Source organism: Micropterus salmoides, unplaced genomic scaffold (genome assembly GCF_014851395.1).
Source record: "Micropterus salmoides isolate LMB-PRFRI ecotype aquatic unplaced genomic scaffold, ASM1485139v1 Ms_hic_scaffold_18, whole genome shotgun sequence".
Lineage (NCBI taxonomy): Eukaryota > Metazoa > Chordata > Actinopteri > Centrarchiformes > Centrarchidae > Micropterus > Micropterus salmoides.
This window is the reverse complement of record NW_024040928.1, coordinates 13,845,671-13,868,195: the sequence shown is the minus strand read 5'-3', so window position 1 is coordinate 13,868,195 and position 22,525 is coordinate 13,845,671. Positions and strand designations below refer to the sequence as shown.

General features: G+C 40.5%; 1 protein-coding gene across 1 annotated transcript; it reads right to left on the bottom strand.

The window, feature by feature from the left end:
* Nucleotides 1-1,072: 1,072 nt before the first annotated feature.
* pinx1 (PIN2 (TERF1) interacting telomerase inhibitor 1) lies at nt 1,073-22,273 on the bottom strand. The gene is made up of 7 exons (XM_038726399.1): nt 22,174-22,273; nt 21,340-21,449; nt 21,130-21,222; nt 20,417-20,507; nt 20,002-20,091; nt 15,114-15,196; nt 1,073-2,776 (listed from the first exon to the last, which is right to left on the bottom strand). Exons 1-7 carry the CDS (start codon nt 22,253-22,255, stop codon nt 2,117-2,119), a joined length of 1,209 nt encoding a protein of 402 aa, XP_038582327.1. The 5' UTR covers nt 22,256-22,273; the 3' UTR covers nt 1,073-2,116.
* Nucleotides 22,274-22,525: the final 252 nt, after the last annotated feature.

Sequence of the window (22,525 nt, the reverse complement as noted above, 5' to 3'; positions counted from 1 at the left end):
TTTGAGAAAAGTTTCACTTCATATTTACAATTTGAATTAAAGCACATGAAATCTCAGAGTTGAGGGTTTTCTGAAATGACTAATAGCACTGTGTGGGTTAACCGCTGTGTGGGTGGGAGCTGTATCAGCCTGCTGTCGGTCGCCCTTTCAGTGTGAAAGATGTGGCTACTGGAGACTCTGCGTATGAGCTTCATGAAGGGAAATTTCACTATGGCAACACAACTATTTCTTTAAGCAAGCACACATCCAAATCAGTTTATTAAAGAATGAATTCCAGTGAAGAGCACCAGCAGGCTAGTCTTAACCTTAATCACTTTCGTCCGTCATTATTTCTCTGTCTCACAGAAATTTAATTATTTTAAAAATAAAAGTGAGCACCTTCATTACATCAATGTCATCATATGACTGATTATTATAATCATAATATTATTTACTTTATTAGTCACTTTTTCTTAACATAAAACAAAAAATTAATAGCCACTTAAGTTGAACGACACATTTTTGGTTTGCAACACGGTATCTTATATTTATAAAATGATACAGCTTCCCCTGTATCTTTAATTAATATAATAAATTAGATTTATATAGCCCGTTTCAAAGTACTCAGACACTTTACAGAGGGTAAGATGAAAGTAATTATCAAAGTAATTAACTGAAAATGACTCAACATTATATGAGGATATGGAGAGAGAAAATCGCCTGAGCTCCGGAGATGCTTACAGTGATAGTGGGGCTCTGAACCAATTGAAGTCAAGACTTTTTTCGCAACTTCTAATTCAAAAGAGTGACGAAGAAAGCTGCATTGTTTTGACGTGTAAGACTGGACATGTGGTTTCCTTTTTCCTCCTTTGTCTCATACCATCCACAGTCACTGCTGAACAAGACTGCCTTGTTAAAGAGTTCTGTCAAGTCAAAGAAAAGATTTCATAACCTCATGAATCACATTTGGAAGTGGAAAGGGTGACTGGTTATTCAGGGAACCTTTACAGCTGATCTTTACACGGAAGTAAACCTATTTCTTCTCGCCACTCCTACATTTTATTAACCTATGAAGGAAAGAAAAACAATCAAACATGGCTATTTGGATTTATTCAAAAAGTGATCTGATCCTGTTAAAGCACCAACATTTTCCTGTTTTCTTACAGCTCATGAATGTGTCAGACAAAAGTTTTCCAGCAAAACATCACCAGAGTGCTTCCATTCAGATTTGTAAAGTCATATAACATCAAAAAGACTATTAATTTCTGAATGCTTCTGTTTTTACAAAGAACAAAAAAATTAAGGGCTTAATTTCACAAGGAAATATCTATTGTCCAAAGAATTGGACAAAGATGGTCAACACTAACTGCTGGCAAAATAATAAAATCCACTATGAAATTCTACTTAAATAATTAGTAACGCTGATGCATATTAGATGGTAAGACACAAAAGTAGTAAAACACATATAGATATATTGTTTGCATAACATAAAATAACCCATATGTCTTAAATGGTTTGGTAGTATTTTGGAATTTGGACCACTTTTATTCACATTTAGACACATGCCAGCTCTAATTATTTGTAAATTTGATGGACACAAAAGCTCATTTAAAAAAGTATGTCAACTTCTGATGTCTGTATTAATACATTTTACAGATTGTGGAGTAATATATAGAGAAACTGATCTACTAGATTAAAGGCATAGTTCAACATGTGCATATTTTCTTCTTTACTCAGAGTTGGATGAGTAGATTGATACCACTCTCACGTGGGGGGGTGGGGGGCACCACCTCTAAAGCTCACTAATTAACACGTGATGTCATGTTTGATTAAAAATAGGAGTATTACCCAAAATGTCAAACTTCCTTTAACTCGAGGTATGTTAACATCTGTTGCATCAATGCATCCCAGTGGCCAACAGTAGCGTCAAGGCTTTTAATGTGATCAAATGTCTAACCTCCCTTTTCTCCTCTGAACAGGTTATTAGATCTTATATATACATAAGACATTTGATTTGCTCATGAAGGCAATTAATCAATTCATGTGTGGCCCCCATGATCATGTTTATGGGAGTACCACGTCCCCCTGAAGGCTAAAGGACTGATGTGATTAGAGGCCCAATGATATTAACTCCACCCTATTCTTGATGTTTCTTTTTCTTTTTTTTGTCCTTCTTAGATTTCTTCCCAACCAGCTGCTCTTTCTCCTCTTTTACTACATCGTCCACCTCCTTTCGCTGTTTCTTCTTCTTTTTCTGACCAACCTCAGATTCAACATTTTGGTCCTCAGTTGGCCCATGTCCGTTTAGTAGCTCAGTTTCCTTATTGTGTTTTTTAACCTTCTTCTTGGACAGAGGCAGCTCCTTGCAGTTCTGGTCTCCTTCGTTTTCAACCACTTTCCTCTTTCTCGTCTTTTTCCCCGGACGCTCCAGCTGTTGGTCATCATCGTCCTCTATTAGAATGGGAGCGGTATCGTTCTCTTCTGCCACTTCCAGCTTATATGCAGACTTTTTGTTCTTCTTTTTCTTTTTAGGCTCTTCTGAGTCATGGTTGCTGCTGCGGATGGGACTGAGTTCTTTGGATGGACTTGATGTCTCACTGGCCTCTGCCTCCACTGAGGGTGCTGTACTATGGGCCTGTCCACGAGCCTTCTTCAACTGAGCCATTCGCTGTGCGAAATACTCCTGCATATTGAGAGTACTTTTCACAGTCTTGGTGATGGACTCTGTATCCAGCTCAGAAGTAGCAGGAGTAAAACCCTCCTGTGGCTCCCCCTGGGAATCACTGCTGTTGCTCTCCTAGACCAAAAACAAACAAAAAACAAAACAAAAACACACACGAGAAGACGGCGTTAGCATTTAGAGAATCCACACAGAAATAGACGGCACACAATGGTGGACGGAGGAGCTTAAGTGATCGTCAATCATCATGCAGAGATTAACCAGGCAGATTTTGGTGAGTGAAAAGAGGCCAAAATAGGATGCTACCAATGTAACAATAGGTGTTAAAAGGATCACCTTAAAATAAGCATTGCGGACCTAATCGTCACACATTTGACATTTATAATCATCTGCTTACAACACTATGTAGCACCACACATCCAGCTGTGCGTCCTTGCACAGTCAGCTCCTTAACTGCCTTGCCTCTGTGACGGCTCCTCACTAGTAAAGCTTTCTTGTGTGAAACAATTTTATGTGCGCCTGTTGAAAGTAGTTTGACCAGAATATAAGTGTTTGCAGTGAACAGGAGATTTTATGTTAGTACACACTACAGCACTGCTTTGACATCAAATATAAAGAATACAACTATCAGAAATCATTTCACATCGTTTAGGATTTATTCAAAATGATTCAATATCTTACAATTAAATGTGTGAAACAGCAGACAGACAGACCTAAAGCTGACTTTAGTATTCAACAGTCAGTTCTCAGAAATGCTTATACTAGGCTGAGTAAACGTCTGCTTTAATAAATGGTGAATTTAATTAGAAAATCAACACTCACCACAGTTCATGCCTTACATAGTCAGTACTTTTAGGGAGGCAATTGAATGGTACAATCAGCTTTGCTGATTTAAGTCATTGTTTACCATTTACCGTTTCTCAAAGGATCACTTTGTTTAGCATTTTGCCTGTATTAGACAGTGAAGTTGTAGATACAGACAAAAAAAAACATGGGGGGGCATTCAACAAAGATCCTCCGCTGGAACTGAACAAGGGAGATTACGGTCATATGAAACCTTAACCACTAAGCAACCAGCACACAACAGTTTTTAAAAAGTTTGCTGCGTCGTTAGGCCACCATCTCAAATATCTCTCAGGCAACTCTGGCGTGAATCCACAGCAGGTTTCTGGGGTTTTGCACATGTAACTTTGATTTCAAAATATGAGACTTCCCCCCCCCCAAGACATTACGTAATTGTGCAATGTTATATGTGTGCAATGCGAAAGATGGCATAACAATTCAGACAGGTCTTTGTTAATTGTTAACCTCCTCTGTGAGTGTATGCCAATAAGCAACATCAGATTCACAGATTCTTTTGTCAGAGAAGGACCCTTTCAAAGTGGAAGCAACCCAGAGAGCAGTGCTCATTCATTTGCTTTGGTTAAATGGTCCTGAATCTGAGGACATGAGTCACCAACTCATCTCTCCAACCTTTAGGCTGCATTATTAAGCAGGATCAACTTTATAACTCAGGTACAACAGGGTCTAGATTTTAACTCTACAGCATGAACAATTTGTCACCTCACCCCTGCGGCCCATTTGTCTTCATTTTCCTAATGGCCTACTCAATGCATAATGATTTGTCCAGAAGAATACAGAAGCTCCTCCTGAGAATCGCACTAAACAATACCGCCGCCCTGTGTATTACCTCCGAGATGCTGAAGCGGACGGCGTTTTTCAAACCCTGCAGATTAGAGATGAACTGAAAACACCGTGTTGTGCTGAGTCACCTCATGCTTTGGCCTTTAAGCTTTTACGTTTAGATTACAGTACTCTGACCCTCAAAACTGAATGAGATAGACAAGCTAACTGATGGGTTAGTAAAATAATGTGGATGTAGATCCGAACAGGCCTTGTGGGAAGTTACTACATGTGCACTGGGCCTCCTCTGGGGTTTGAAGTATACTGTATCTATATATACACACACCAATCATTTCTTTTAGACTAGCCACTTCAAAGAAACCCAACAAGCTATTAGTCTAAACCCACTAAAAGGCTCTTCATAGTCAATATATATCCATAAGGGAAATAACCATTGTTTTCACAACCTAATATATTGATTAATTTAGTAAGAAATGATTGATCCGCAAATACAGCCAAGCTTCAAATGTTCCTTTAGGCTTTAAATTCTGCATGTAAAATGGGGATTTGGGGAAGTATAACATACTTGATTACATAAGTTACTGCATATTCTGTTGACTTTATTACATCTAAAAAGGATGGATTTAGAAGCCATTCACACGGTCATGAAGCACATGATTGAGGGTAAATGACAAGGCAGGTGTTCAAACGGACTACAAAGCTTTCCACCACCTCAGACTAGAAAGAACCCTAACTTCTAACAAGGGGGGATAAGGCCCTTCGTCTGAGGTGCCATTAAACAAAACTTTCCCATTTCCCAGAAAAAATCTATACTCCCTGTTACTGCACAATGGCATCCTCTCTGCTTGGGAGAGTCGAGATGGGGCTTAAGAGCTGACAGCGCCAAACAACATGTAACTGGGATTTGGGAAGATGGCTGGGGGCCACTTTAGAACTGCCTGTGAAATTACTCTCAAGAGAGGGACAGGGTGAATGAGCGAGGGAAAAAGGAGAAGAGAGTGACTGAGAGAGAAACATCTCCTTCATCAAGGGAAGTGGCTGGAACTTGGTCTGTGGTTCTTCCTCACTGCCTGGGGATCTCCATTAGACCCTGATCCGACAGGAGGGGAAAGTGCTGTGCTGAGCACAGGCTGAACACACACACACGTACAGTATGGATATAAACCTACAGATCCCGTCAGCATTACTAGCAGCCCTGGAGATTTTTGTGTTGAAGACAACATGTTACTAAGAAACAACTCTGCAGTAATGTTTGAGATCTTGTTTCCCTATTTCCAGGTGTGTGTTATTTTCTCTGGCCTGTTAATATCAGTCACCATTTCTGTGCGAGTGCCATAGCATATAGTATACAGCAAGCCAAATGAGTAAGCAAGCATGAGACTACTCCCTCAGACTAGAATATATGTATCCTGATACAAGATTTATGATATAAAATTTTAACAAAGCAATAGTCACAAAATATAGTAAATCACAAAAGGCCATTTCTTGGATTATATAAAAATGTAAGCACTACAGTATCAATATTTTATCATGCCTAATTCCATTTCATTAAGAAAATTGTTTTTGTGTGTTGCATTAACATGAGAACGTTTCTGCTGCAGTGCTTTTCTTCAAGACCAGTGACATTTTCTTCTTTAAGAACATGAAAATGTTTTAATGCATTTATTTTGTTTTATTATTATTTTATTGTTAATAGACAGTGACAGCACTTCCTGCAGGTGGCTCACAGTGAAAAGCCTTGCAGCGAAGAGAATTACTTTAGACTTTTATATAAGCAACTGCAGAAAGTCTTTAGTTACAATCAAGTGTAGTTTCATGAAGTTACATTTTTCAGCAGAGGTGTGCAGTCCATTTCTACATTTTACATTCAGTTTGTTTTACTCATTGAACTGCTTAGGTGAAGCCCTGGCAACAAAAACCTTCATACAATGCAGACTGAAGGTAAGTAAAAACTTTCTCGTGCAGATCCCTAAAATAGAAAAACAATTTTACTAAAATGTTTAACTAAAACCATATTTTGAAGAGCAAAGTTTAGTTCCTATAGTAGGAAATGCACTTTAAAAGGGGCTTTGCTTTAAACACCTAAAGCTCAAGAAGGGACACAACCAATTTATAATTTAGAAAATCAGTTTATGTAATTGCTGGAACTACAGAAAAACGATTGAAAAAGGCAGTCCCAGGTTACAACACAGTGGGGTTGAGGAGTAGAGGGTTGGAGAACACACCTATAATCCAGCCATGTCTACTCCTCCTCCTCCGCCTCCTCCCGGACCCAGAACCCCAGGAAAAGGATGCGCTCAGTGCACTGTGTGCAGTTCTGAGATAAGGCTCCTTCAGCAGAGGAGCGGCCTGGCTGGCTATCGGGCCCTTCCTGCTCCGCACTCTCCCCTGGCGGGGGCTGGGGCTGGGCAGGGAACACAGGGAGGGCCCGCAGAGGGTCCCAGAGAAAAGAGAGGGTGGGAAGACATTCAACAGGCCGCCTCCTTCAAGACACTCCAGTTCTATCTGTCCCTGCTAAGGTAGCCGATGGAAAGCCAACAGTGAGACATGTGCTGGGGTGCCAAGACACTGAGGCCAACATATTCAGGAGGAGAGTCAATCAAGCCAGCAGAGGGATGGTGGAAAAGGTTCGCTAGAGTGCATGTGAAACTTTGAACCAACAAGATCAGCAGAGAAATATATTGCATAAAGTACATTATATATACTTTATGCAATGAAAACCTTTACTGAGCAACCACATTTACTTTGTCTTTATTTCAGAAGAGAGAATAAAATTCCAAAATCAATAGTTTCAGGGATGTCCTAATTAAGTTTTGTGATCCCAGTCCAAGGCCTTTTCTAATACCAGTGCAATCCAATTATTTTAATCTCCCCCCACATTATTCAGCTTCAGAGTGTACAATTAAGTACTTGAGTACACAAAAGTAAGCCTCCCTAAATAGTGAATCAGTAAAACAATTAAGGTTTTTGTGACAGTCAAATGGTTCTTTCCTTTAGTATTTTTATGGTATGAATGTTTATCTGTAGAGTGCAAGTATGGATCTGTTACAGTTTGGACCGGATCTGAACCTGCAAAATGTTCCTGAAACATAGCTAAGCATTAAACTGTTGACTCTCGCAGTCAGTGTGGATTTCATTAAATGACACTGATGGCTGCTGTTCATTTGTTTGTAATTCTACAACTCAATCACTTGCAATGCTGAGCATCAACAAACTGTTCCAATGTTTAACAGAGTGCAATGGAGCATTTCCCGGGGCGCAATGGGCCTTAACAAAGCACGGTAAATAGTCTATGTGGTCCATTAACGGCCTGGATCGGTCCATCTCCCGATCCTGCGGATTGGCACAGCACATTCCTACCATCTGTAGTTGTCATACTGAAGGCTATTATGTGGGCACCATATGGCTCGACATCAAACTTTTGTTGTTTACAACTGTTGAAATGTGAGGATGAATTCTTTGCTCCGATTCTGGCAGACTGATAAAACCGATACAACCATGTAGTTGCTTACAAAATGGGTGTAAACTGGGACACCTAACTCTGTCTGCAGTAGTGGGAGTTTATTTATGCATTTATTAAAATTTCTTGTTAAAACCTGGCTAATACCACAACCAGATTAAAAAGAAGGGTTCTTTCTTGTTGACATTTTCAATTGGCCATTTCATGGTAGCTCCGAAACAAATAGTAATGAGGTCAGCCTTCCCACGCACTACTAGCCCCCTTCAAGTCCTTCAAGGTGTGGGTATGAGTTAAAAATAACAGAGAAGTCATGAAAAATGGTGTCTGGTTATATTGTGCATCAGTCATGACAAATCTAAACTTCATGCAATAGTGTAGAACTGGATGGGACTCAATTGTAAGGTTGGGAGGTTTACCCATTTTAGATTTACTGAGAGTTATTAAAACAGGTAAATATCAACACTTATGTCGTACCAATCAGCAGTTCAGACGTATAAAGTCACCTTCTGGCTCGCATCTTAATTAGCATTCGACAAAGCTGCAGTTGCGCTTTCTTTCTTAAAAAAAAAAAAAATGACCTTTTGCATTACTTGCTGTTTTTTTCAATAATTTCTAGCCAATATTGGTTGGGTCTGTAATTGCATGAGTGTGCCCTCATTGTCCTGCCACAATAATAAATTTGGCGATAGTCAGGGTCTATGGATCAGGCCCTGATTAGCCAGCTGTCTCTCCCTGATGAGCACACAAGTCCAGTAGCCCATCCTTCATGAGCCTGACGTGGGTGGACAGAAAAACAGGTGGATACCTTATTCCCTGGTAAATAAGCAAACCCTTCGGTTGACTATAAATATTTTTTAAGTAATGTTACTGCCTCAAAAGTGATAAATATTTTTTTTGTCCTCCACAGAAATAATATTTCACACATACAAAGAAACAACGTTAAAAACCGTAAAATCATGCACTGCAAGTTCATTAAATACCACACATGGAAGCTTCCACAAAGCAATAGTTTTGCTAAAGGCATACTTTCTGTGTGTAGTTAAGACAAAATACAAAAAAATGGGTTTTGAAAAATTGCACTTTGTGCGAGAACGTTTATCATAAGTAACAAATGAAGACAACATTATGCATGCAGCATGACTGCCCTGTTCTTGTTCAACATTGCAAACGCTTGCTGACAGTGCCCCCCTCAAGAGCATAGGGTTCTCCCCACCACAGCCCCAGAAAGGGAAGATGCAGTGATTATTTTCCCCAGTTGTGATTTATTAGATTAAAGAGTCAGTGATTAAACGGTACTCGGTGGCTGTAAACAGCCGAGAGGGCTGGAAATCTTTGGGCGGTTAGCTTCACCAGGCGGTAATTACCCTTACCCCATGTATTCTAGCTTAGGACCGTAACTAAGAGACAGACGCCCTCTTTTTCTTTTTAGTCCTGCGCTAATCTGTAAGTGTCAGCGAGCTGGCATGGCCAGGAGGGAGCAGTCCACAGAACTGCCAGGGAGGTAGGTGGTGCGTGTGTGTGTGTGTCTTTGCGGGGGTGGGTGTTACTTGGCGGGTCTTGATATTTTCAGCGGTAGAAGCCAAACGGCCTGTCAACAAACATGCTCAAGACAGGAGAGCTTTTGCTTGAGGCAATTAGATGTTATCTGAGAATGAATTAGAACTCCTCAGCTTCACAATAAGCCCGGCGCCCTGCATGAGTGCAGTGGCCCTTTCAAAGTGCAGCAACCACACACTGCGACAACGCACATTTACATCGACATCTCCTTTCAACAGATCAATGCTGCAAGTAGAAGGACAACTGAGCCGAAAAGAAATTGTCTACTTTAGGCATATTTAACGCAGTGGAACTCTACAGGAACTAAAGAATAATCCTATAAGTGTACTAAGAGTGCAAGCAGTAAAGTGAAGAATATAAGTTAACAATAAAACAGCTTGATCTAAACAAGTGCTTAAATATTAACAGAACTAGCCATATGCAAAGTTATCCAAGTCAGTCTTTATTCATTAATGTACTAATGATGGAAGTCAACATGTAGAAAAATGGAAGACTAAGCTGTTTACAGTCTGCTTTCTTGCATGGAGTCAAGCTGAAATAAAACACCTTAGTCACTGATTATAGTTAGTAATGTTGATGGAACAACTCGTGCCTTATCTAAAACAAACCAGCTCTGTTACTATGAATTGGGAAACACATTTGAAATAACAATTCAACTTCACGGGCCTCAGTAGCAACCTGTGAAACCCAAACTAGAGTTGCAGACAATTTCTGTACTGAAAAGACATTTTGCATCTGCGCTGTCAGCAAAGTTTCACTGCTCAACTCCACCCATCGGCTCCCTGGCGCCTTGCCGACGCATCTGCCAAACGCTCGAGCCGAGCCCCCAGCCCGTTCCACCCCTGTCCCATATTCTTTAAGATGGTGGTATCGGGGGAGCCCCCGCTGACGTGCGATCCTTCATGTGGACGACGCGTGGGCAGGAAAACCTTGCAACAGGTGCCACCCGATGAGGCTTGATCCTCGGCCCTTTGTGCCTGAGCGGGAGTGGGAGTGGGAGAGGCCGCAGGGGTCATGCTGACCCGAGAGCAGGGTGCACCATACCGACCGTCTGACTGGAGGGTTCAGACATCAAAACAAGCCTTGTACCAAATTACACTCAACCATTTTTCTTCCCTGATATTTTTAAGGAGTACAGAACTAATGAACAAGTTGATATTGTAACAAATTGATGCTTCTAATAGTGAAATCACTGTAAAACTTCAAAAATGATGTTATTTTTTATTGTCCTGATTAAGAGGCTGAATCAGTTAACTGAATATTCAATTCAGTGATTGCATTTATCAAATGTAAAATGATGAGATAATGAAAAATGAAAAAACAATACATATATTGAAGTTAATTTTATTCTAACATTTATAACAATGATAAAGTATGAATGTCAGTATCAAAAGCATGGCCACGCTGCAGTCATGATATAAACTATTTTAAATATATATATTTTAAATGTAGCTTTAAAAGTAAGAAAACTAAACAAGAAGCAATAAAATAGATTTGTCTTTTTCACCCACCCCCCCCTCCAAAAAAATAGAAATGTGGAAGATAATGTAGGTGGAAAAAATAAAACCACGGCTTGTTTCCACCTTTCATCTGAGCTGGCAGCTTTAAAAAATGACTAACTTTTGTTGATGTATGAATCGGCGGGGAGTCTATTTATCAGCAGGCCCTCTGCGGTCGCCCGCTTGGGTCCCTCAAGTCACAAGCCGCGTCGCTCCCCTTTGACTGATTAATTAGCCAATCAGAGGACATTTTTCACTGGGCGGCAGAATGGTTTATTTCAGCTAATGCCGGGCTTTCGAGCAGAGGCCCGTTGGAGCCTCGTCGGCTCTTTCGGCCTGCCTGAGTGGCCGGGCAGAGGGGCAAGGGAGATAAATCAAGCCGGGCTGGCCCTCCATGTGGCTCCCCTAACTAAACCCCCTGAGGAGGGCACCGTGGTGGAGAAGGAGGGGGAAGTAGAGGGGGACGCTAGGACGGCCAGGGGCACTGCTCGCCCGCCGATAAGCACAGGGAGCGCAGGGCTGCCAAAGTGCCTTCATTTAGAAGTGGCCGGGGCTTTTTGATATCTCGGCAGAGAGAGCCTGTCGTTTGTCATGCCGTGAGTAATTGTGTTGAGGTGCACAAGAGGAGGCAGGAGATGGAGGGGGCTCGCGAGCGTGGGATGGGTGATGGATAACAGAGAGCCATGTAGATGGACAGGTGCTCCACCACAACTTGATAACCCTAACAGGTCAGGGAGTGTAAATAATGGTTTTAAGCATACATTTTTAGGTGGCTACACGGTAAGGTGAAATGCAGGTCATCAATTTATCTTATACTTAACAGTTTGTATTTTAAGTGTAACGAACGTTTAATTCAGGCACGTACCGTCAGTGGCCACTTTATTAGGTACAGCTGCAAAATCTTTAGCAATTTCATATACGCCACTGCCAAGTTTTTAATATTAAAGGTTAATGTTTAATGTTAATGTAAAGTTTTATTTAGCTGTTGTGTTGTACTGGGATGCAATATGTTTATATGAAGTGTTTCTAATTTGTCCTGCCTATTTTCATACATGACATATTGAAAATGCTTCTTAATATAAAGCAGTCCAGTACTAACTATGACCTCAGTGCTAAAACATAAGTGAATTGACACACTAAATGACAGTGTGAAAAAAACTAAATTTTCTATTCAATTTTATTTATATAGCGCCAAATCACAACAACAGTTATCTCACAGCGCTTGCTAAACTATCTAAAAGAATAGCAGACTTTATGGAGAAAAGTTGTATGGGATTGGTTTATGTGTTCTGATTAAAAAGATAAGTTTGATATTAGCGCTTAATATCCCTGAGGTGTCACACATCCCGAAGAAGGAAGGAGTTGATATGCGCTTGTTATGATTTTAACGCTTTAGTTCTCAATACTCCATCTTTTTTTTGGGGCTGGGTATTAAACCTCAAAACATTTTGAATATTGTCTAAAATCTGTCTTCAGCGCTGATGAAGTGTCACATCTAAAGTTGACATTGGCATGCTGGCTTATTAATTATTAAATTATTTGACCAGATATCTGATGATTGAAATCAATAACTGAGTGTTCAGACCTGGACTTTATGGTCTTAAAGCCCCCCCCCATGCTTTCAAGTGCAATTGTGGCTGTTTAAAGAATATCATTTTAGTTCCAACTTAAAATTATGTTTTATAGAAAATACATACATTAAAATGTGAAATGTTTAAAAATTTGGATGTCATCTAAAAACACACCTCTGTTCATGGGACAGGGTGTAACAACGAACCATAATTTAAACAACAGCAGTTCAGCTGAAACTGTTTACAACCAATTAATATGAAGGGGTTAATAATCTGTCTCATGCGCTCATGTGGTCTTTTGAACACATCCAGTGCTGCTTTTGATGAACAGAGGCATGTGGGACAGCCGAGTGTGTGTGTCCGCCTGTCTGGTTTCAGGGAGCGTTGTGAGCAGCGATAAGAGGCGAGCAGGAAGCACATCACTGCGGGAGGAAGGAAAACCCCAGCAGTGGGGGACTGGTGGAAGGGAGGCTGGAGACACAGCAGTGGGCGGTGGGTGAAGTGCTGGAAGATTCATGAGCGGGAAGGAGGGCAGTTCTGGAGGAGCCGATCCAGATTTGGTTGAGTCTCCCAGCCTCACCTTGTCAGGATTCAGATATGGGATAATGCGACTGGTGGCTGCATGTGCAAACTTGTGCAAATCACCTCCACCGCTGAACCAAAGCTCCTAATATCACTGCTTTGGAATACAACTCTTTGGGGTTTTGAGATTATTGCCTGTCTGTATATTGTAGAGCGCATTTTGTGCTGTAACAGTCCTGTAAGCACTGATCAGGGTGCAACGAGGGCCACGGACACACTCACAGGAGATCCCGCACAATGCCCAGAGCTTGATTGGTCCATCACCCTCTTTACCTCTTCTCAGCAACCTCAGATGTTACTGGGCTTCAACACAAGGCCTCGTGGGAAGCCATTGTAATTGTGTTCAGTGTTTGCGATATGGTCAATGGTGTCCCTCCTGGCTGAAAAATAGCAACCCATAACCAAACGATTAGGGAGAAAATGACGGTGTGTATGGCTTGCATTTCCAATGTTAATCAGCTAGGGAGCAGCAGCCATTGTGATGCTATGGCTCAGTACCTGCAGGGGAATAGAGGATGTTTTTCTCCTGCAATTTATGGATTTTAAGATGCCAATTTCTTCAAGCTAAATGCTTGAGATAAACGGAGGAAGCCAGCAAGAGGCTTTTCTATGTCCAAATACTACATTAGTCATTGTCCTTCTGGCTCTGTATGGGGTCAGCAGAACTTGTGACACCAAAAATACCAGTTTATAAAATAAAGATTTATTAATTCATAATAAAATACATGGACGTTCTGCATCTGCTCGTGTCACTTCTTTAATCCGACAGTTAAAATACACAAGTCTTTTAGCATCCAAAACATCTAATATCTAAAAATGTTCAAATCACACTGGTGGGATTATTGTGATTTTAATCATGCAATACTTATTTGACCCAATGATTTTATTTGTCAGTATTTTCAACTAAGTGAGGAAGATAATGGGTGACTTAATTATAGTCCTTTTAAAAATAATTTTAAAAAAATTTAAACAACATTTGGTGCACACCAAATTTTGTTAGCGGATACTTGTGTTTAATTTCTATGTTTAATTTCTGAAAACAGCAATAATAACTCAAGGGCTGTTTTTTTCATTCCTCTAATTAAATAGACCAAAAAAATGGAAGCGACCAAACACAGGTTAATTTAATAATAAGTAGGGCTTTGATTTGATTAGCAAGCCAAATGAACTTACTGGGCCTGAAATGCTACTTGCATCTGTCTGAGCCTTTAAGCTACGTTTCTAAAGCATGAGAGCCAGCATAACGCCAAATGGCAAAGTGACGTTTGAAGTGACCAACCATCAACGCCAAGAGCAAAAAGAGAACTTTTTTTGCAAGCGTCATCATTTCCAATTTCTGCACACCTCACCCGGATTTTGAATTGCCTTTAATAATGCCTGCTGGCATTCTAACTACCTGATGTGAGCGCTCCAAGACAGAAGACGAGAAGAGAGAGGAAGTGCAAAGAGAGGAGTAGGGGCTAAGAGTGCAAATCCTTTAACTGGATTTAGGTGCTCTTGCCGCCATCAGTGGCCTTTTGGCGGTGTTAAAGCTGCATGCTGTGACATGGCTAATCTAAGGCCACAGGCTGCTCAGGAGCTGGGCCCTGTAGAAGCAGAAGGATCACATGATACTGCAGCGAGTGATGGAGGCATCAGCAGCAGTAGTCATCCTTAATTACCAAAACAGAGGCAGATAAGCTAAAGCCACCTGGCCAGAGGTACGCCACCTCATCCCCCCAGGGCACGCTTGACATTGACTGGGCTGAGGAAGATCACAGACCTGCCCTCCCAGTTTGGAAAACTACTGTTTCACTGCAAAAAGAGTCATGTACACCTGGAATATTCTCTACAGACTGGATATACTGCATTTTGACATGATAAAACTGACTGACTGGAACTAATGTAATTTAATCATATATTATGTGTTACTCATGATAATAAAGCCTTACAGACGGGTGCATCTGATCATAAACTCTGTGACTGTGAAAGACCCCAAAAATCCATCACACTTCACTTGAACGCACAACAGAACTAAGGAACTAAGCTTTTTTAAATTTTAGTTTTTTTAATCAGTTGAAATTGCTGCCTTACCTTTAAGGCAAGACAGATCCCCCCACCCCCCCACAATTGTGGATCATAATTATCTACATATCTCTTACCTGCTCTTGGTCGTTCGCAGATCTTCCTCTCTTCCCAAATATACAGTTAAGGTCTGTTTCAGTACGGGAGGACAGATCCTTCCCTAAAAAAAACAAACAAACAAAAATAAATCACACAGCAAGTTAAAACTCACTTTAAGACTAAGTATGTTTTCTGGGATCATTATTCTGGCGCATAGAAACAAAGCTAATTTAAACAGGATAAAATGAAACAGAAATTGCCAATCACAAAAAATGATGATGGCATATACTAGCACATTTTTACCTTTACCAAAAGGTGAACAAAAACTACCACATTTTCCCTAACACACACCGTCCCACACCAAACCCCCCCCCCAAAAAGATAATATAAATTTAAATGCAGACATCTTAAGGAAAACTGTTTTACTAAGGCAACCTGTAATGTTTACAGTTACAGCATGAGTGTGTGTGTGTGTGTGTGTGTGTGTGTGTGCGTGTGTGTGTGTGTGTGTAGAAGGTAAGGGGAGGTGGTCTCTTGAGTAAAGAAAGGGGAGGTTTGCGTGGTTTGCTTCTTGCTCCAGGGATAAAACAGCAAAGAAAAATAAACCGACGACAACGTCTGCCACACCAGGCCTCCGGATTCCCATTTTAAGGTGGGCCTCAAAGACTCCTGAAGCACACAGTCGTCTGTCTCAAGCCCGGGTCCTGTTCGTACAGCTGCATCCTCTTCCTTCAGCGGGGCTCTGATAACATTTGGTTATTTATTGCTTTTAAAACTCTATCTTCCCTACTCTTGGCTTTGAAAGTCACTGCACATGCAGGTCTAAGATGTAACCAAGAAAGAATGTTGAAAACTAAAAGAAATGCAGGGGGGCTGTGGTGTTCGTCATCTAGTGAACTTGGGTCAAATGTAAAATTATGCCCAATCTGACCTTTCTGCTGTTTGGATGAGGAAGTATCCGTCAAAAATTCTGATAAAAAAGAACTTAACCCTAATTTTCCCTAAAACATTCAAACGGTGGCTGAAGTGCAATGGAAAGTGTTAGTGAACACATGCTGGTTACAATGGATGGTTGACGTGGCAACAACTGTCAGTACAGATAACTAGTCAGACCAGACTGGCAAATCACTGAGGGTCCACAGAGAAATACACAAATCTGACAAATTACTAAATAAGCAAAATAAGATTGATGGTGTCCAGTCATATCAATGTCACTGGTATGAAACATGGATAAGGAGGGAGATGTGCTGTTTCTAAATGAACATATGAACACCACAACTTGGTATCTGTGGCCCTCTGCTCTTTAGCTTAATAATATACTGTAGTTTACATGGTCTGTCATGTTTTCTCAAAATCCTTAAATTTACAAACACTTACTAGCTAAAATGCAAAAACAACTGTTTTGCTAAAACCCCAAAGGCGATAAAGCCAGCCTCACAGAGCAACGGAGGGAGAGCTGTAGTTAAATTCTGCATCAACCACCCTTGCTGCCGTGACAGGTGATAGATGGAGGCAGCAATTAAAACTGGGTTACTGGTTTATGCTGTGGGCCCCGCACCTAAGCAGCCGAGATTTTGGTGCTTTTCCCCACAAACAAAGGCCATCAATCCTCAGTGCTGGTAGTGAGGGAACCGGCCTGAACAGGATATCAATAAAATTAAAAAATAAAAAGAAGCAGGAGTGTAAGGAGGCGGCCTGCACGGAGATGGAGATGTTTGGAAGGTTCTCAGATGCTGCGGTGGCCACATTTTTGCAATTGTATAGATTTAATGTCAAGGGCAATCAATAAATTACTAGACAAGACTAGTATTTTAGTTTACTAACCGGTTCTAGACTAAGCAAATAATATTCTTTTAAAGTCTCTTACAATATTTTTATCTGACTGGATATGAAATCAGGTATTTAATGTCAGATTCAATGGTTGACCTTCACATGCTCTCAGAAGATCTCTGCACATCCAGAGCTATGCGGAGTAGTATTTGATTTTGTCAACCTCCCATGTAACAGGCTTAGCAACACTAAATCTATTACTAAGCCTTAACTTGGCAACAGCTTCACAGGGAGGGGAGCTGACATCAAGAGCAGTCAGTGGAAGCATGCAAACAGGCGTGGCAGGTCAAATGTTACCAGGTACCTCTTTGGTTGTTCATGCTGATCCGGATCGCAAGCTGGACACAGTAGGGTAAAGTCAACAGAAAAAATAACAAATAATTCAAGTAAGACTTCCTGTAGCTGTCGCCTACCACTGCGAGAGGACCACCGATATTTCTGACATTTAAACATCTTCAACATCAAAACCGAAAGTTCCACAGTCAAAGTTCACTGGTTTATGCCTGTCAGACCACTTAAGGCAGGCGGAGCACTCAACTCTCAAGTTGCCAAATATGTCATTTAAGGACAAACAAGTAGTGCCAGCGTGCCTTCTGTTGCATGACAACGGTTGCGTCTCTTTGAGAAGAAACAGGTTAAAGAGGTGTTATGTTACCAAAGACAGTTGAAATGACATGTACTGCCTACCGAGTCCCAAGCTGGCATACGAATTGTCCTTGGGCAACATACTAAACTCTTGAGCAAGATATTATTTACGGCCCTTTTCAAGGAGTTAATGAGGCTGTTTGGGGGACAGTTAGTGCCTTTTCGAAACCCTCGCCACTTCCACTCCGACATGGAGTGAACTCTGGTCAGAGTCACCCTCACAGCCAAATCGAGCTCCCTAATCCGCGTAGTGTATAAATACAGCGGTCTACTTTCGGACGACATACCCTCTCCCCAGCGTAAATAGGATCTGACGTTACCACTGCAACGTGGATCAAATAAACAGTTGCAGGCTATTAAGATTCCGGATTGATGTTGATGAAAAGTGTATTTTTTACAATAATGAAACTGAAAGCATTTGTCACTTATTTTTTGTATGTCCAGGAACCAAATTATTTTGGTTATATTTCAAATATTATACTAGGACTTTAGATATTTACGAAAAAAGAAATATATTCTTTTATGAAAAGATTGATATTCATTGTAAAAGAAAAGCCTATTTGAACCTCTTATTTAAAAAAATATTAGGCCTACATTCACACATACATTTCAAAAGAAATCAAACATTACATTGAAGCATTATATAGTCTGAAGAATTTAAACAGCTAAAATGTATAAAGAATTCACTATTTTTCTTTGTTGCTTGTTACATGATCCCCCTGTGTATCTTGTTGTGCCATGTTCTATTATTCTCATTTAACGTTGGCTATTTAGTTTTGGATGAAGATTTTCGTATTAATACGATTCAATGAAAACAACAGTTGTACTGTCTATCAGAAAAGAGCATTTTTTATTAAACACAATGCAGCCTAACTTCTCAAATTGAAAGAAAGGTCCCCCATCGTGCAGCAAAGGGTGTTAGTTGGTTTCGGATGGCACTCAATGTGGCGGACCCTCCGCATAAACGCGCAAACTGAGGCGAAGTAGGTAGGGATAGGGTGTAGCAAGCAGTTTCGAAAAGGCCCTTAGTGACATTTAGCATGGATGCATTCATGACCAAAGCAGCAAACAGATTCTCACAGACGCACAACATAGGACACCAACTAAGGCAAAAGTTCCTCTGAACTTGAGCACAAATTCACTGTTATACCGAGTTATATGACTTCAATAAAGTATGCATAGAGACTGAGGGCAGGAAAGCAGAGCATCCGGAAAAACAAGAGTCATCATCACACCCCTAATGTCCGTGCTTCATGTCTTAAGTGTGCATCTGACCCATCAGGGACAAGGTCTTTTTCTGGCTCCTGCCACAGTAAGATCACAAAAACAGGGGGAAGGGGTCTGAGGGACAAGACCGAGGCCACGTTTTTTATTTTATTTTTTTTATCTGGCAGGGTCATCTAATGGGTCGCAAAGCCTCTGGGAGGTGTTTTTTTTTGGGGGGGGGGGGGGGGGGGCAGCAAATGGACATGCCAGATGCCCCAAACAGGAAACAGGAAGTTGCTATTGAATGACGTAAAATATAAAAGGCTCTTCCAGGTGAGGCAAAAGTTGAGATATTTTGTTTTCCCATGTATGCTGACCAGATGAGCTACATTTGAACCCAATCACAAAAAAGATTAATTACTTTAAAACATGGTAGTATTTGATGAGCTCGCACTACTGTCTTACAAAAGGACTTGCAGAATTATTGTAATAAAACAGTATGAACTAATATCAGCTAGGTATTGCAAGTGTAGTCCAACACAAAACACCATTACTAATGTAAAACCTGACAATCTTATTAAAAAATTGTGCCTGTAATCACTCAACTATGCCCCACGCTCAAGTAAAGCGACTCAGCAATAAAACATGGTCTAGAGGTTATTCTTTTGTAACCACTGGTCCTGAACACTAAAGTCCTCCTCATGTCTATCAGTGTACTGGCCTTGACCGGCAAATCTTCACTTCCTGACGTGTAAAGGAGTAATGAAAGTAGAAGGAAGAGTTATTAATAACCTCCCCTAGCACTGACCGGGCAACTGACCCAGCACAGGCTGACAGAGCTCTGATCAGCATCTGTGGTCTGAGCCAAGTGCACAAGGCTCAACCAGGGGTAAAAGGAGGCTTTCTGTGTGTGTGTGGACTGTGTGAGAGGTGGAAAACAAAAAAAGCAGAGGCTCGCTCTTGAGTTGTTGCTTGCAAAAACAAACAAAAAATAGGTGCTGAGCTTAAATCAGTGCACGGTTGCTGTGAAACAATTTTAGTTAAAAAAGGCAGATACATTTTCAGGGGATAATTTTTACTATGTACTGTATTAGGGTGAGTTTGAAATGCTACTACAGAAACAGCTTTGCATGGTATCAATGTAATGACTTCTGGAAATGAGAAGAAGTGCACAATTAGCACCTTTATGAACCATGTTTATCCCTCTGCTGTAAAGATCTGTCGGCTGCCAAAAGATAAACCCACCTTTTGTGAACTTCATGTAATGGACCCTCTTTCTGGATGTCTTGGACTTCTCCTCCAAGCTGAATCCTTTCTGCTCCTCTGGTGGAGCTTCTATAGAGAATAAAGATGATATAAAAAAAAGACAAATAGTTACAAATTAGATGGAAAGATGTTCAGTATCATTGCACCTCTTTACCAACTCGATTTAACTTATGTTAAACTGCTTCCCAGTGATAATAAAGATGTTTATTGTATGACAGTGCTGTATCCATGTTTTCTCTCCTAAATGTTGAAGTGCAGCTCCCCCTACTGTTTTGAACAGTACCACCCCAACCACCCCAAGAAGTCGACCACTACAAATAATTTCTCACCCAGTTTGTAAACAGTATATTACACAAGACAGACTGCACATCTTATTGCTGCCGTATGTACATACCAGTGCTGGGTTGTTGGTTGTTTTGACCATGGCAGTTGTTCAGCTGAGCAAGAAGCTCATTGAAATCATCCTGGTGGGCGATCCAGTTATCCTGCGAACACAGCAGATCTTAACACAACAGAACCCCAAAGAACTCTGTTTGACAATAATTATTGTTTCAGAAGATTTCAAAAGTAATGTGGGACATAAATATAATTTTGTACACTTAGTTTCTAGTTTATTATTATTATTATTATTATGTAACCTAGCTAAGATGAACGTAGTTGATTACAACAGTTCTGCCATGGGCCACTGAGCTGTGAATGTGTCAGCTGTGCATGGCTCATAATTTGTGCTTAAAATGTGTGCAATCAACTTAAAGCAGAATTAAAAATTTTTGAAATTAGGTTACTTGTAAACATTAATTATAATTAACTTGAACTGTGGCATCAGTCCTTACAAAAATTACTGTAATACTAGTGTATTACTTTGGCGCACTGAAATGGGTATTATTATTACTTTTTTTGTTTTGTTTTTTTACACTTGTTAAAGAACTTTGTAACTTGTTTTTGAAAAGTGCTCTACAAATAAGGATTATTATTATTATTATTACATTCTTTCTTGGTTCTCCTGGAATATCACCTTCAAAAATAGACTTATTTGTATTTAGTAGTGTGTCAGGATTAACAGAAATACTGAAAACAGAATTACATTCAAATGTTAAATGTGCTCACCTCATAGCTGGCACTGGTTCCAAGACCATAGTTGTTGTTTTTAACTTTTACTTTGATATGGTCAGTGGAGCCTTGCTCACTTCTGCCCAGGCCCTTTACAGAAAAAGAGAAGACATAACACGTGAAGACAAGTTCACCAACTACCAGCCTCTAAAGAAATTACCACTGTTGGCCCTGCCTGAAACAGTAGAGATCCATCTTAGCACTCACCTTGCCTTTGGACCAGCCCATTCGCTCCAGCATCTTCTGGCCAAACTTGGAGTCATCTTTACTCCAGGCGCTGTTCCTGGGGTCAACAGACCACTTCTGTTTCCTCCGGGCTGGATACAGAGCAGCAACATCATTACAGTCATCCAGCACAATGTAATAGTTTACTCTAAAACCACTGTTAACACACAGATAGATATCAGATTCAGCCCCATCACGCCGCTGGTACGCTGTGATGCCGTTTCGCGTCTTGTTCATTTAAATATACACATTTCAAACCCACATACTGTTTGTACTTTATCAAATAAATCAGGTTTCTAATAAATCCAATACGTAGAACCAGGCTCCCCATTTACTCGATAACCAACCAACAAAATAATCAGGACAACGGGACAATGGCGTGTCATGTGCATGTCAACACAGCAACAGCCAGCTGTCAACATTACGGGAATCAGAGCAGTAGCGATGCTGAGAGAACCTTGTCACGGCTTACAAATTTACAAAAAAAACAGACTGCAGTTAAATAAAACAAGTTCGGCCATTAAGGACAATACATTTCGCTAAATATGAGCTGGGACAATTACACGCAGTTATTACAAGAGAAAACCGAAACACGTGTTACAGACTGGTGTAGTTCATGCTAATGCTAATGTTAGCATTAGCATTGCTAATGTTACGAATTGTTGAACAAGTACGAAATACTGAATGTTTCCGGAAGAAAGTCTTTTGGCAGTTGGTAGCGGTGATTTTTTGCGAACATAAAACATATAAATGCATATTGTTACATTGAAAGAAGCTAGGAAATAACCATTAAAACTCTTGACTAAATGTACTTACGCTCAGCAAGCATGGACATCCTGTGGTCCTTAAACAGCTTGACGAAGATCGAGTAGGGTTCCCAGAAAGTGCCTGAATACATTATGTGAACACGCTAGTTGTTTGTCGTAAATGCTTGTAAAAAAAAATATATATATAAATCTCATGTGTCGTATTCTATACGGATTAAAGCATATTAATTTTCTGCATCATTTTAACTATTGACATTATCGTTATTTTTATCGTATAACTGCAAATGATTCTCTTCGCCAACAGAGAGCGCCACCGCCATGCAGCATAAAACCACACTCTATGCATAAAACAAACGCGTGTAGGATCACGCAGGTTCAATGAACCCAAGACTGCAGCCCGA